General features: G+C 42.6%; 1 protein-coding gene across 8 annotated transcripts in view; it reads left to right on the top strand.

The window, feature by feature from the left end:
• The window catches only part of LOC147099680 (RNA binding protein fox-1 homolog 1-like), a 107,773-nt gene that overhangs the window by 28,252 nt on the left and 62,439 nt on the right, over nucleotides 1-17,082 (top strand). For all 8 annotated transcript variants that reach the window (XR_015073897.1, XR_015073895.1, XR_015073896.1 and 5 more), the window contains exons 2-3: nucleotides 11,143-11,391; nucleotides 15,921-16,064. Coding sequence is in view for 4 of the 8 variants with exons in the window: in XM_085969041.1 (XP_085825167.1) it covers nucleotides 11,143-11,391; nucleotides 15,921-16,064 (393 nt within the window). In the remaining 4 variants the exon portion in view is untranslated. The remainder of the gene's footprint in view (nucleotides 1-11,142; nucleotides 11,392-15,920; nucleotides 16,065-17,082) is intronic.

The following is a 17,082-nucleotide window of genomic DNA, read 5'->3' as shown; positions in this document are numbered from 1 at the left end:
TCCTATCTATGCCCCTCATAATTTTGTACACCTCAATCATGTCCCCCCTCAGCCTCCTCTGCTCCAAGGAAAACAAACCCAATCTGCCCAGTCTCTCTTCATAGCCGAAGCGCTCCAGCCCTGGTAACATCCTGGTGAACCTCCTCTGCACCCTCTCTAACGCGATCACATCCTTCCTGTAGTGTGGCGACCAGAACTGCACACAGTATTCCAGCTGTGGCCTAACCAGTGTTTTATACAGCTCCATCATAACCTCCTTGCTCTTGCCTTCATTAGCCGAGGCATTGAATATAAGTATCCCATATGCCTTTTTTACCACCTTATCCACCTGTTCCGCCGCCTTCAGGGATCTGTGTACTTGCACACCCAGATCCCTCTGACCCTCCGTCTTGCCTAGGGTCTTTCCATTCATTGTGTATTCCCTTGCCTTGTTAGTCCCCCCAAAGTGCATCACCTCACACTTTTCCGGGTTAAATTCCATTTGCCACTGTTCCGCCCATCTGACCAACCCATCTATATCGTCCTGCAAACTGAGGCTACCCTCCTCGCTATTTACCACCCTACCAATTTTTGTATCATCCGCGAACTTACTGATCATACCCTTTACATTCATATCCAAGTCATTAATGTAGACCACAAACAGCAAGGGACCCAGCACCGATCCCTGTGGTACCCCACTGGCCACAGGCTTCCAGTCACAAAAACAGCCTTCGACCATCACCTTCTGCCACTAAGCCAGTTTTGTATCCAATGTGCCAAGGCACCCTGGATTCCATGGGCTCTTACCTTCTTGACCAGTCTCCTGTGCGGGACTTTATCGAAGGCCTTACTGAAATCCATGTATACCACATCCACTGTTACCCTCATCCACACACCTAGTCACCCCCTCAAAAAATTCAATCAAATTAGTCAGACATGATCTTCCCTTGACAAAGCCATGTTGACTATCCCTGATTAATCCTTGCCTCTCCAAGTGGAGACAAATTTTGTCCCTCAGGATTTTTTCCAATAGTTTTCCTACCACTGATGTTAGGCTCACTGGCCTGTAGTTCCCCGGTTTTTCCCTACTACCCTTCTTGAATAATGGTACTACATTAACGGTTCTCCAGTCCTCTGGCACATCCCCTGTGGCCAGAGAGGTCCTGAATATATGTGTTAGAGCCCCCGCAATCTCCTCCTTTGCCTCACACAGCAGCCTGGGATACATTTCATCCGGGCCTGGGGATTTATCCATTTTTAGGCCAGCTAAAACCGCCAATACCTCCTCCCTCTCGATGTTAATATGTTCGAGCATATCACAGTCCCCCCCGCCCTATTTCTATGTCTACATCGTCCTTCTCCATAGTGAAAACAGATGCAAAAAATTCATTTAGAACCCCTCCTACATCTTCCGGCTCCACACACAGATTGCCACTTTTGTCCCTAATGGGCCCTATTTTTTCCCTAGTTATCCTCTTACCCTTAATATACTTATAAAACATCTTCGGATTTTCCTTTATTTTGCTCGCCAGTGTTATTTCATGGCCCCTCCTTGATCTCCTAATTTCTTTTTTAAGTATCCCCCTGCACTTTTTGTACTCCTCTAGGGCTTCCTCCGTCTTTAGCCTTTTGTATCTACCAAAAGCCCTCCTTTTTTTCCTAATCCATTCTCGTATATCCCCTGACATCCAAGGTTCCCTGTGGTTTTTGGAACCACCCTTGACCTTTACGGGAACATGTTGCCATTGTATGATCTCAATCTCCCTTCTGAAAGCCTCCCATTGCTCCGATGCGGATTTTCCTACAAGTAGCTGATCCCAGTCCATTTTGGCCAGATCCTGCCTTATCCTATTAAAATCGGCCTTCCCCCAATTTAGAACCTTTATTTCCGGCCCATCCCTGTCCTTTTCCATGACCACCTTAAATCTTACCATATTATGGTCACTGTCACCAAAGTGCTCACCTACTAGCACTTTTTCCACTTGGCCGGCCACATTCCCTAGAATTAGGTCCAGTACCGCCCCCTCTCTTGTAGGACTTTCTACATGCTGGCTCAAAAAGCTCTCCTGGATGCACTTTAAGAATTCTACACCCTCTGAGCCTTTCACACTCTGACTATCCCAGTTAATATTGGGGAAGTTGAAATCCCCCATTATTATTACCCTATTATTTGCACATTTCTGAGATTTGCCTACATATCTGTTCCTCTATCTCCTCCTGACTGTTTGGAGGCCTATAGTACACGCCCAGCAAAGTGCTTGCCCCCTTTTTGTTTTTAAGCTCCACCCATATGGCCTCATGAGAGGACCCTGCTAATATATCATCCCTCCTTACTGCAGTAATTGACTCCTTAATTAATATTGCGACACCCCCTCCTCTCATACCTCCCCCTCTGTCTCGCCTGAAGATTCTGTACCCCGGAATATTGAGCTGCCAATCTTGCCCTTCCCTCAACCATGTCTCCGTGATAGCAACAATATCATACTCCCATGTGTTTATCAACACCTTCAGTTCATCCACCTTATTTGCAAGACTCCTTGCATTAAAATGGATGCCATCCAGCCTTGCCCTTATATATTTGTCAGGAATAGTTTATTCATATGTTTAGTCTTTTAAAACCTCTTGAATGAAGGTGACCAAGTGGTGCAGGCATTTCTACACCGTGCTGCTGAGGGACTGGGTTCACATTGCAGCCCTGGCTAACGATTACTCCTAGCCTTCCCCTTGATGATGAATTGCTCGTCTTGGTGGGTTATTGAGAACCGTACTCCGCATCGATGTAGTCCTATCCTTCTACAGTCAGGACTTGGGAAAATAGGGTGAATTGTAGATTGTTCAAATCTGGATCATTGATAGTACACATGTTTTTAGTTGAAAGAATTTTTTTTTTAATGCAACTTTTTTTCCCCCAAAAAGAAACTTGTTCAACTCCCTTTTCAAACCATACAAGAAACCACACAAAGTAATTGAACTGCAATTACTTGACTGGCTGGTGAGGCATAAAGACTGGCAGAAGCCATTGCAATCTTCTCACTCCTATTAAATATTCTGGCAGTCTAAATGGGGTGGATTCACCAACCATAGTTGGCGCCTCTGCACACTCAAAGTCACATGCTACTGTGGCTGTACATTATAAATGAGTTATAAGATGAAGGGGCTGCGCTGAGTGAAGTAGGTGTGCAAGCAGTGCAAACTTCCGTTGCCTTTGTCATAGTGTAAGCTGTAAACATCTGGTAGTTTCCTGTGAGAAAAGTGGTCCAAAATGTGATGGCTCTCTTGTTACATTAGATGAAAGAAACTACCACTTTTCTGCAAAAATTTAAGATTTTATGCTGTTTAGGGAAATATTAGGAGTGAGATTTATGATGGAGCAGAATGGGGCAAATCACAGCCCCATTGAAGTGCGGAGGGCGGTTAATCAAATACATCGGAATGGGGCAAATCACAACCCCATTGAAGTGCGGAGGGCGGTTAATCAAATACATCGGTATGGGGCAAATCACAGCCCCATTGAAGTGCGGAGGGCGGTTAATCAAATACATCGGAATGGGGCAAATCACAGCCCCATTGAAGTGCGGAGGGCGGTTAATCAAATACATCGGAATGGGGCAAATCACAACCCCATTGAAGTGCGGAGGGCGGTTAGTCAGATACATCGGAATGGGGCAAATCACAACCCCATTGAAGTGCGGAAGGCGGTTAGTCAGATACATCGGAATGGGGAAAATCACAACCCCATTGAAGCGCGGAGGGCGGTTAGTCAGATGCATCGGAATGGGTTGCGTTTCTTTAGACCGAGACGATCAAGCCTGACTTCAGTCGTGAACAAAATATTGAACGCTGTTCATTGAAAAAGGGCAGTTATTGGAAGTGAGATGTTGCTGGTCAGACCGACAAATTCTAACCAAGATAGTAGTTTTCTTCAACTTTTATAGGTTGAATTAGGTGAGAAGATGAGTAAGACCGACACTATCAGGCTTGACCATGTGGGCATCGAGAAAAAATAGTGAAAGGTTTATTTCCATAATACTGGAGCATTCTAGCCTACTTATAATGCTTCCTCTTTGTAAAAACTGAACTGTAATAGAATTACATGGCCTATTAAAGCACATACTTTCCAAAGTAAGGAAGGTAAGATTGTTAAATATCATTCTTCTCTTTCATCCTCACAAAGACTCAATGGGTTAATGCATTATATGAGAAATCACTGAGTCATTCCAAGATTGATTCCTAGCCTCTGGTGAGTTAGAAGGGTGCTACAGTTCGCCTCATTGTTCCCTAGCTAGAGAGGAGGTTTAAAAACCTCACCTGATCACTATCCAGCAGCCTGCACTGGAGTGGATGAGTAGGTGTTGAGCCAGAGTATTGTTGGACTTGGCTGGAATGAACTTCAGCGTCAAACGGAATGCTGGCCATCGCTGTGCAGGTTCACATATGAAGAGTAGCTACTTGAGCAAAGCACTAGGTTGCTGCTGCGTGAGGGACTGTACCCCAGTCTGGTTAAATGGCACGTAGGTGGCACAGCCTGCTGGAAGGATGCAAGTGTGTACCTTTGATTCTTTGTGTGGCCTACTTTTTACTGGTTATTTTGTCAAGAAGCCAGGTGCTTTCTTACAGGTAGAGAAAACTTAAAGCATGAGATCCTTTGACTGCTGCCACACCTCCTAACAGACGCCTCGGTGCAACCGCGGCAGTGGGCTGGCGGCAGCTCTTGGTAACCTCCTCGTGTCTGCGAATACTACATCGCGAGGGAGCCTTAAAAGAAGGGGGAATTGCAGAAAAGTATTTATTAAACTGCTAGGAATAATCTGAGACTTTCAAAACTAGGAACACATTTGGAGGAGGGCCTTGTCTATGAATATAACAGAGTTCTGAATGAGACTAAATATTTCAGATCGGTCCCTCTCTTCCTAGGTCCACCCTTTTAGTCTGGAGTCATAGTGTTCATATTAAAATGGATTAATTAGGAATTGAGGATCCCTGAAAAATTGTTTGCTTTGGCAAGTTTAATGCAGCTTTTTCCAGGCGAGTGAAACTTTTTCTTGTAGTGAGTTATGATGGCCCAGGTTTACTGTGAGTAGCTTGGTTGCAAAAGCAGAGCATGTCCGATGCCAGCCACCAGACTGTAAAACGTTAAGAGTAATGAAGTCTGAAATCCTAGTTAGGAGGGGCAGGTGTGACATATTTCACCATTTCCTCTTGGATACACCTGACTCTAACATTAACATTAAGAAAATAGCAACACTCATTAATAAAATAGTTAGTGCAAAAAAATTGCTGATATCTGTAAAATTAAGTATTGTGCAGAGAAGATTTAGCATGTTAGTAATGAGGGCGCCAGACATCTTGGAAGTGAATCTACTGTAGCAGTGGAAAGTTCTCCATGACGCATGCTGAAATGTGTTTTTCATTAGTGACTGCCTTTGGCAAAAGCTGTGAATTTCTTTACCATTGCTGGAGCACTTTATGTAGTTAACTCTATCTGTACTAAACTTTTTTTTGTTTTCACTTGTGTTCTGCTGTAAGTATGTGATATCTCAAAGTAAATTTCTTGACTTTCAGAGAAAGGGTTCGAGCCTCAATCAAGTTGAAACCCAATGCCAATTACCACTAAAATGTCTAACTTCTGTTGGTGAGTTTTGGCTGCCAGATGGGGTGCCTCATGGTAATGGAACACTCTATTCTGCGAAGGAAATCAGCTAAGATGGAGTTACATGGGCAGTGAAGATCCAGCAAAACATGTCACAAAACCATTCCTCGTTCCTCTTTCCACCATGCCGCCCCCCCCCCCCCCAGTTCCCACTTCTGATGACCATCCAGTGACTCTGTTGTGTAATGTAAATGAGGTTTCTACATTGTCTTCAATTTTCAAGTGGCTGTCACTTATAAGATCCACACTTTCAGCCTCTGAAAAACAGCACTAAGCACGATTGCTGCTGTTATTGTTGGCAGTATTCTGTTAAGACTATTTCAAGGCCCCTTTCCTTTATATTGATTGTGAAAGAAGCAATGCCAAAATGACCTTCATGCAGCACTCCTACATTTATATTGTAGTAGATGAATAGACTGTAATTTTCTAAATTTGCCTCCCAACTGCCTACAGACGAGTGCAGGCAAATGACAATATAAAAGATGATTTGAATCAACTCTGCAAATTTAAAAAAAAATTGAAATGGTTCGTTTGAGATTTGACATTAAACCAGTTCTGTGCATCAGTATGCTTGTGACAAGGTGCTGGTTTGAGTTGAGATCCAAGCATGCTGACTTGCTGAGCTGGCTCAACACATTTAGCGGCCCTGAGGGGAACTGGATATTCCAGTGGCAAAACGCAAGTCACCCAGCAAACATGGGTCTATGGCAGTTGGGCTGTTTATTTTCAGGATTGCCATTAACAATGTCAAAATGAGTTTCCCACTCAGCAGCATTTGTATATGGTTAGTGTTTTTACATTTTGGGGAGGAATGTGCAGTTATAGACCGTAGTTGCCCAGCTGAAGTGGTGACTCCCTGAAGCAACGTTTTGGTTCAGAGGCAGACCAGAATGAGGCTATTGTATCTGCCATTGCACTAAGGCCCGAGGGGGAAAACAGCTTGCATTTATACAATTCTTTATCCCAAATTCAGGACATCGCAAAATGTTTCACAGCCAATGAATTGCTGTTGAAGTGCAGCCACAACAGCAGCCATTTTGCACGTAGCAAGTTCCTGCAAAATGGTAAATGAGATGATAATCTTTTAATCGGTTTTGGTATTGGTTGAGGGAGAAATGTTGGCAAATGGGACATTGGCGAGGATCCCTGTTCCAATTCAGATAGTGCCATCTGAAAGAGCACCTCTAACATTACAGCTTCCCCTTCATTCCTCATTAAGCAGCCCAGATGATGTGCTCAAATCATGGAGTGGGGCTTGAACACACAACCTTCTGACTCAGAAGCAAAGATGCCACCAGTTGAGTCAAGCTGATGCTCAAAAGTGCAAGATGGCTAATGAAGCAAGCTGCACTGAGCATATGCTACCTTAACTATGATTAATTAAGAAAAAACCATCAGAAGATTGCCGATGAGAACTGGTAATTACACTAGGAAGAATGAATGCAGTGCGGGTAGATAAAAGCTAGCATACTGTATATTTAACACATTTTCAATATTAGGCATGACAACTGAATTCAGTTAGCGTTGGTTTCAGTGGATGTCATCACAAAATACAGTTTCACTTTTATGATGGACTTGCTGTTAATTATTTGTTAGATATTCGATTTAGTGGGTATAATTTTATAGAATCTGATTGTGAGGGAAAACCCTCAGTAATTTTGTCCATTGTTGTGTTACAACCCTATTCCTTCTTTGTAAGGGAATGATGACTGTGATTAAGGCATGTTGTCCTTTTGTGTAAAGTCTTCATCATTACCACCTCCCTCACCAGGACACCGAGAGGGAGAGAATTGATCCCTTGTTTAGGGGTGGTTGTGCTGATTATGATGCCAGAGTTGAATGGAGTATCAGAGACTGGTCACATTGTCTGCTTCCGGCTGCTTATTGTCCTGTTCTGTTTTTTAATGATTGCACTGTGAATCTCTTAAGTAGCAGCCACTAGAGAAAATTAATTCAGTCAACTTCGAGAAAAAGCTAAACGGCACTTGCCTTGCTACCAAAAGACAGAGTGATAATGTAAGCCCACAAAGATTATAGTTTTTTTTATATTGTGTGAAACTTGTTCTAGTGTCTCTGGTTCCACGGAAGTCCAACCAGCTGCAAGGTGAATGTAAAACTCCGTGAACTCGCCAAGATCGGTGGCTGGGAAGACGTCATTAAAAGAGGACTTCCCAGCTGCAAGTCTTAGTGGGTCCCAGCAGTTTACATTCAGCTTGCAGCCAGCTCCACAAGACCTTCATGAACCAGCAGCAATAGCAGGGGCCTCATGCAATTTAAAAGCAGCTTTAAAGGAATGCTTTCAATGGTCTGAAATAAATGGTTTGTAAAGAGCAAAATATGAAAAAATCTAGTGTTACGATTACAAAGGAAAATCAAGCAGAATATAGAAAATCTAGTGGGGAAGCAAAAAGAAGGAAACCAGAAAGGCTAAAAGACAGGCAATAACGTAAAGGGTTTAATAAACACCAGGTAACAGGACAGTTGAAGAAAAGTTAGGGTTGAATGGAGTTGAGAAAGAAAACTTATGAAGGATGGAGATACTAAATGAGTACTTTGCCTCTGATTTTGCAGAAGAGTACGTTAGTGGGAAGAAAAAGGGTAGAAGAGAAGGGAGTCGCGCAAGGAGATAAGAGAATTCTAGGTAAGGAAGGAGTACTGTAAAATTGGTGGAACTCGGGTAGAAAAGTTACCAGGCCCTGATGGCTGCATCCTAGAATGGGGAAAGTCAGAGAGGCAACAGCAGAGGCTCGGACCAAAATCTTTCATGTATCCTTGTCTATGTATCCGAAGACTCGAGGGTTGCCAATATGACGCCTCTGTTCAAAAAGGAAGAGAGGGATAAAGTGGGTAACTGCAGACCAGTCAGCCTAACATAGGTAATGGGTAAGCTTTGACAGGACATAATACAGGATAAAAGATGTGGGTAAATTTAAGGTTACCCAGCCTGTAATTTTAGTGAATTTCCGCTGTAGCTTTTCCGTGGCTGTAATATCTTTCCTATAAACTAGTGTCTAGAGTACTTCAGCTGTGGTTTAACTAATGTCTTGTACAAATTCAACATTATGTTCTTGCTTTTGTATTCAATGCCTCTATATTAATTCCATTTCCCCCTTTTCAGTTTTTTCTACCTGCATTCCCACTTACAAATTCATAAATCTTTATATCATTGGATCTCTCTGTTCCTCATTAAGGACGTTATTCTTCAGGGTGTACTTAATTTCACTGTTGTTTGTCCCAAAATGTACTACACTTTTCTCTGCATTGAACTGCACCTGCTATCTCCCTGCCCCATCTGCTAACTTGTCAGTCCTCTTGCATTCTTCCCCATAGTTTGCTATACACTCTACCTTAATGCTGCCAATTGGAAAAATATCTGTTTTGAAAAACTCTGTTCTGTCCCCAGGCTATCTCTCCATGCATTGCTTTTAATATTACGTGTCATTTTTTAACAGGTCTTTTCTCAAACACCATCTGCAAATATATATAAAATATCTAAAATATCCTCTGTTTTCACTCTGACTGCTTCAAAACATTGTTAAATTAGACATACTGACCTGTCCTTTATACATCCCTGCTGATTAGTCTGTGCCACTCTAAGCGTTCAGTAATTTCATCCTGTATTATGGATGAATACTGTTCACCTACTGCAATCTGCTTGATGTGGATGAGCCTTTACCTTCAGAGAATGTTCACATTGCATAAATTATCCAATATTACGAAGAAAACGTTGTGTGCGGATAAGGCAACTGTTGGATTGTTCTGGCTGGGCAGTGTTTAATGTCATGTGATGGAGCACCGTATTATTACTCACGGTCTGATTTTTCAATCCCAGCCTCCTCTGTCACGGAAGGTAGGGGGTGATGTGAGTGATCAGTCACTGGCATTTCAATTTTGTAAAAAGCATCTCGTTGCCAGTAGAATTGTGTCCCCACCCACCCCAGTTGCATGATAAACCAGTGTATTTTAATGTTTCCTCCTGAAAACAGAATTCAGCAGTTGCTAGGCAACAAAACAACTCGTGAGCCACAATTTAATGAGGACCAGTAAAGACTCTAGACCTGAGGTCAGCTTGTGACAAATTAGTGACTTTGTTTTGTCTTCCAGTATACAGTGGCTTTTTTTTTTACTAACGCAATCTTTCTGACCCTTCCACTCCTTAAGGATCCAACCCTTATGCACTGTACATAACCAAAATGTTCAAGGATTAAGGCCTAGTTTTATTTTAGATTCATTTTGGCCAACTGGCAGCACTGCTGCCTTTTACTGTGTTGTTTTCTCTCCTATTTGGTCATGCCATCAGAGATGCAGTCCAAACTTGAGATTAAGGGGAGGAAATATATAAAAGGCTTTTGCGGGCTTCGTCTGTTCCAGGCTGGGTGTCAGCTCTTTGAAGTTGAACTTCACGCTGTTGTGCTTCTTTTTTAAAGCGCTCCCACTGTCTCAGCACCCCTTCCCACCCCGCTCCACTTGGATTAGTATGCTCCAAATCTTGAATCCATACATCTTGTACTTTCTCATCACTTCAGTATGATCAAATGTTTTTGCCATTCTCGTCAGTCAGATGTGGAAAGCTGTGCTGGATTTTACAACACAAGTTTTCTACTAAAGCTACTACCTGGGAATGGGTCGATATTTGCAGGGGATCCCACACAAATGTTTGAAAGCCACTGCTCCACACCAGCATGTAGACTGGCTCATACCAGAATAACATACACAATTACTGTATTGGAGTCTGTCACTGACTGCAGCATGATACTGCCATATTTAGACATTAGGGAGCAATGAGACTGGTGCCCCGTGAACACTTTCATTGTGTTATAGACCTGTAGTGCACACCAATTGAGTATAACCAAAGATAAGTCTGTACCGAGAGTCACAGTTGTGTAATGTCAATATGAGACCGTGCCGCAGAGTGAAATGGTTGCTGTATTGTGCTGTTAACTCTGTGTTTCAAAACCAGCGATTTGAAAATAGTTTGATAATTTCTATCTGCCTTTTTGTATGTTAAAATTTCATTTAAAAAGGGTACTGTAAGGGTACTATATTGTAAAAGTATTTCTAATCTACTACCTTCTGCAAAGGTAAAAATTGAAAATGCTGGAAATACACAGGTCTGTCAGCATCTGGAAAGGAAAGAGACAGGTTACGGGCTCAGGTTGAGGCCCTTTGTCCCGGAGACATTAACCTGTCAATTTTGTTCGCAGATGCTGACTGACGCTGTATTTCCAATATTTTCTTGTATTTCAGATTTTCAGCATTTGCAGTTTATCTTTTTAGCTGTACTGGAAATGTCATTATTTCTAAAATTCCTGGTAATTTCTAAAATTCCTGGTCTTACAAATGAGCAGGCATTTTGCCGCAGTAGTCTGGGGAGAACAGATCTTGCAGGATTGTTATTGAAGTCTAAATGTGATCATGTCATTCAGGTCATTGAATGATGCACATTTAAACCCTGTCCAAGAATGTCATGAGAAACGTTCCTCAAATGTCATTTTTCATTCATCTTTCTTCAGGGTAGCCAGGAGCCAGCAGCCACCCCAGACGCTATGGTACAGCCGTACGCTACAGTTCCATTCCCTCCCCCTCCTCCTCCTCCTCCACAGAATGGAATTCCAACAGAATACACTGTTCCACACACTCAGGACTACACAGGCCAGACGCCAGTCCCAGACCATACTCTGAATATCTACGCATCCAGTCAGACCCTTGGGGAACAGAGTGGCACAATTGCCAATGTGCAGCCTGTATCTGGAACCGCCACAGTAAGTCAAAATCCAGGCTTTAGTCTTCATCCTACATAGTGATGCGATGCAAAAAAAAGTTAAATTTTATATATCAAGTTATTTTAATGATATCAGCACAAGCTTACTACTACAACCACAGCAAGAATCAAATATATAGAGCGCATGGTTTACATATGGGCAGTCATGCCATTTTTATATACCATTTATAGAAGTAATTTCATATTTGACTAGCTCTAGCCAATCTTATACTGCTGGGTGGATTGGGTGACCACAGCCCAAGCTTTGCATGTGTCCAGTTGCTCATGAATGAGACTTTAAAGCAAATGCGCAGTTAGTGCAAATTTACATTTGTGACTTTTCAATTCGGGAAGGCCAGCTAAGGTGGAAGTGCAGTGTCTGTTGGTACGGGTCAGCCAGCCCGCAGCAAGAGCCAAGATCATCCACATTATGTAAGTGCTGCCAACAGAATCCAAATAGCTTTTCTAATAGTGGCACTTCCTATCTGAGGCACTCCGCAAAAGCCCTGCCCTATGAGGAATTTACTGGTTCCAAGGGCACTGGTACACCACATCGTCGTCTCCTTGTGGGCCTTTGCAGTCTGAGGGAATATAGTGAGATAAATGGTCCTTTAAAAACACAGAAAAGTCTCCATTGTAATACATTGGAAACGTTTTATGACACTGAGCCACAGTAGTAGTTTGTACATGCTAGTTAAACTGTCATCATTGAATGAAAATAGCCCACACGAATGAAGTGCTCCCCTCCAATGTTTGTGCCCCTTGCACCTGTCCACACTTTTGCTAATTTAAACGTAAGCCAACTCATTTGTAAACAGCTGTTCACTCATATTTGCACCTTCTAGGCCGTTCAGGGTGATGCCAGGAAGCAAAGGGTAATGGAAAAGTCTCCTCAAAATCTGTTGAGACGAGGGCAATTGAAAATGTAAAACCTGAGATTGATGGATTTTTGTTACACAAGGGTATTAAAGGTTAAGGAACCAAGCCAGATAGATGGAGTTAAAGATACAGATCGGCCATGATCCCATTGAATGGCAGAACAGGCTTGAGCGGCTGAATGGCCTCCTCCTGTTCCTAGGGCTGCTACATTTGTATGCAACCTCATCCCAATCCAGTGTCCATTTTTATCCTGTATGAAGGGAGCTCCCAAAGTCCTGCCCTGTGGTAAAATTGGGGCAGTTTCATCAGCAGCAAGATAACGGATACCTGATTTACCTGAATTTTCATTTGACTTAAACTTTTATTTTACGTTTATACAACAGATTAGAAATTAGCTCATAATTAACTGATCTAATTCACATCTAATCTTCACACCGACTACTACTGCCTGAAGTGCTGAACTGTTGGATATTGGGAAATCAGGACAGATCAATTCTCAGAACAGCCCCAGTTTTCTGCTGGAAAATTAAATTTTTTCTGAACCATTTACAGTAGATGGTTATTTGAGAACGTTAGAACTGTACATAGATATTTGATGGTCTGGGTGTGTAGTAAACTGTGCTGACTTTAACACTAGTAAGATGAATTGTAGAATTTTTTTGGGGCTTCTTTTATACTTTGAATGCACTGCAAAGGTCCCAACTCTAAATATCCTGTATCCTAGTTCAACCCTATATCTTGGCTGCTCATTGTGAAAGATATCCATAAATGGACATAAGTGTACCTTGAGCATGCACAGTTGAGCATATTGGATGGTGGCGATAGATGAATTGACTGCTGAAGGAGTGAGTGCTTAAATCTCACGTTTGAAATTTTCTAAGTGGCCACATGTACGCAGCTGTCTGCAGATATATTCAAATAAAAATAAAACCTTGCTATCAAAATGATTTCAGATTGTTGCGGGTGAGTTTTTAAATTACTGCAGTTTTACTCGAAGCTCACTAATTTGGCTATCCGGCAACGTGCACGGCATTCATCAAACAGGCTGACATAGACGTAGGAACAGCTGCTCTGCCTGTTTGAAAGGATGTTTGTCTTAACAGTGCACCAAGAGGCCTGAAAGGCCCCCACTGTCGACACCTGATGCCCCACACAGCCGCCAAACCAGTCCAGCCTGTTCAGTCCCACCAGCCCTCCCTCCCCCTCGCCCTAAACTCCAGTGCTGACATCTGCAGACAGATGCACATGTGGGGCCACAGAGACATTTTCAAAGGACACCATTTCAAAATCCGTTTCCTTCATTTTCCTTAAGCAGCAACATTTGGTTATGAAATAAAGTTGGAAAATGTTGCCATGGAAACACCCAGGAGGTTTGTAGAATGTTGTACAGTGCCATAGCTCTAAAACGTACTACCTCATCCACACCCTTTCTGACTCGCTTTCAGTTTCACAATTCTAAGCATGGACTTGTAGACAATCCATTGGTACAAAATACCTGCCTGGGCTACGATTACATAAACACCTTTGAGTTGGGGAGAGCTGGGTCCACCAGCAATCCTGGCTTCTCCCCTTGTCCAAGTATACCGTATTTTGAACCAGTGAAATATAGTGCCTGAAAATTCCCTAATGTTTGATAGAAGAATGCAGTCATTTATATTTTGCAGTATGTCATGTTCTCATAAAATGCACAGACCTTTTTATCGCACAGCTATTCATTCTTTATTTAGATGCTGATGGTTGTCAGGTGACTTTCTTGGATGGCAGGGTAGAAGAGTCTGATTAAAATATTAGAGGAGGAGCCCAGCAGCGTGGCTGCAGAATCCAGCTGGTCACACGGTTGCGTTCAGGGGAAGGGGCTGTAACCGTGCAGTGCTCATGCATTCAGAGACCCTAGAAAGAAATTGCATTTCCACAAGTCCTACAACTAACTGAGTCCACAAGTGCCACGCTCTGGAGAGAAGTGATGCTAATTGAAGTAAATTCATTCTTTGTTCTTATTCAAATGCTTTTCAGTAGTTTGAGTTTAGCGTTTGGAAGGGGCGCTACGTCGTGGCATGACTGTGAATTAACATTGCCTTTCTTGTGAGCTTGATGACACTTGTAAATGTGACACCAGAAAGCAGCTGAGCACAGAAAAAAGTGTTAATCTTTCACACCTGTGGGGACGCTGGGGTTCTGCAGGGTAATCCATTCACAGTTCAGCTGTTTGGTGACAAATTCAGTTGAGCAAGAATGGAAATGAACTCTTTGCAGCTCAGGATTCGGAGGAAAAACTCTAGTGGGATAGACAAGCAGCTCTTTGGCATCCATTTTTCAGTCACCCTTACCCGTCATTTCACAAGTCCTACCATGTCTTTATTTCCATAGCACAGTTCTGTATGAAACTAGAATTGAGCACATTTGGGTATCAAATCTTCAGTGATCGCGCTGGTAGTCAGCAGACTGTCCACTTTTAGAGCTGGTCCCAGTAATTGTTGTGTTTCAAAAAACAGATAGGAAAAGTCTGGCATTTTTATAGTTGTATTAAAAAACTTGATTTTTATTTCTTAAATGCAACTGTGTGCATGCATGTGTTGACCCAACTTGTGTTCATGTACAGTATGTAGGAACAGATTTGTTTAGTGCAGGTGTACAGTGTGTTTTTTGAAAGCCTTGCCCTGTCTGATTTTGCAGTGGCAGCTTACCTTGATATATTGGTGAAACGTGCAGCTCAACTGATGGCTCCGTGCTGGAATGGATTATGAGGCATGCTGTTTCAATATTCAGATCAGGAAGGTCTCGCGTCTTATCCTGCTCTCTACTGATGTCAGCTGTGGGGCTACAGTTGATCTCAACATCCCCTAAGGGGGTAAGGGTGGGGGGGAATTAGCTATCCACTGACCCTTGCTGGAAAATGTAAGTGTTGATTTGAATGAGTTTCAGATTATTCAGCTGTGATTTCCAGCATCCTGCCAACACACACTGTTAAGCTTCACATATGAAGTGTGGCCAGTTGGGCAAGATATTGTGGGACAATTGGCATTTGTTTGAGAACGCTCTAACACCGACCGGGGATGTCCAATCTTTTTGAAGCAGAGGCCAGATACAGGTGCCACAACTAGTGAGTGGGCTGCATATAATTAAGCAGAAATAAAAGTGCGAGGTTACTTGACGCAGAAAATTCAAGGCTTCCATATACAAAGGTCAAACCACTATGCATACCATGTGGAAACCACCTAGACGTACAGCGCATGAAGCTCCCAGCTTCGGTCCCCTGTTTGTGTTGAGTTAGCTAATTCAGCTGGTGAGGCAAAGGGCTGCTTCAAGACTCTGCATCCTCGGGAGAAATTGTGCAGATGGAGAATCATTGAAACATTTTTTTCCAAGGAAACTGAAATGTATTTGCAGGACCAAGTAGAGCTGTCCCATTATAAACTAGATACCAGTTTGTAGCACCAAATCCCCTATGAATAGTGTTGAATCTACAAATATTGCTGATTTGAAAAAGTAGAATTTTAATTGTGTGGCCATAATTGTTTGCAGGTTTATGGAGCTGCATGAAGCATGATGAATATAGTGGACTATTAAAACACATTAGCTATCGCAGGTACACAGAAATGTTTAAGTGAAATGTTCATTTAAATCATAGTCCAATTCATTTTTATCTTTCAGCAGACAGATGAAGCAGCACAGACGGACGGACAGCAGCAAACACAGACTACCGAGAGCAGCGAGAGCAAACCCATCCCTAAACGGCTTCATGTCTCCAACATTCCCTTCCGCTTCCGTGATCCTGACCTCAGGCAAATGTTTGGGGTAAGGGATGAGCTTTTTACTGGAACTCTGTTCAGGGATTCATACTAAAATATTTTCCCATTAGAGTTTGTGGAGTTACCCCAGGCAGGGAATTTACCAGTGACACTTGTGCAAGAATTTGACCACCTAATAAAAGACTGAAAAATGCCACACGAAATAATATGAAGAGATTGGATTGTACTGTTGTTTATAACACTGAATTTTCATCTCTCCCGACCACAGCGAGGAAGGTAGTCCTGTCTCTGATTGCTGGAAAGGTCCTATGTGAAGTGAATCGGACTGTGTCATTCCAGTTTTGAATAGCTGCAATTCAGCAGCATAAAATTGTCTGTTCCTGGTTCAGGTTCATATATGAACTTCACTGGAATGTCCTATTTATTCATACACAATGTATCTAAATGTTTGGCATATCTGGTTCAACTTGGAGTTATTTTGGTGTTATTAAATTGGCAAGTGTTGTTCCCAAGCTTATTTAGTGTATTGGTAGTAATATGCAGGAGGGAAGGTTGCACTAGCGTCAATACTCGTGTGTATACTGTAGCCGAGGGTTGCCAGCTTTGCTTGGACGTATTCCTGGCGGTTTCATCCCATGACATCTCGACTCCAGTTGCCCCGCCCAGGCAAACAGCCTCTTCCTATCTGCAATATTTTTTTAACTAATAAATGTTCAAAGAAAATGGAAAAAAAATACAGCATTTTCTTTCTAATGCCCCTACGATTTTTCTCTTGGCTTGCTCGTGTCCAGGAGATTAATCTTTAATTGCTGGAGACCCCAGGACAATCCTGGAGGGCTGGCAACCCTACTGTCACCTCAAATCATCTTCCATTGCTCTCGGACGTATCCTCATTAATAGCAACCCTGTTGCTGCATACAGTTCAAAATGCTTTCTCTCCAGACACAATTCGGGGTTGGGAGGACAATGATAATTTCACTGCCGAGTGTTACTCTCGGCTCAAGTCGGCAGAGTAGGAACATTACTAATGTTCACAGTTTTGCTTTACTGGAATCCTAGTGACG

The sequence above is a fragment of the Somniosus microcephalus genome, chromosome 28, assembly GCF_052327205.1.
Source record: "Somniosus microcephalus isolate GS21.2 chromosome 28, FLI_Smic_1.0, whole genome shotgun sequence".
Taxonomy (NCBI): Eukaryota; Metazoa; Chordata; class Chondrichthyes; order Squaliformes; family Somniosidae; genus Somniosus; species Somniosus microcephalus.
The sequence above is the reverse complement of the archived record's forward strand: the minus strand, read 5'-3'. Positions and strand labels throughout refer to the sequence as shown.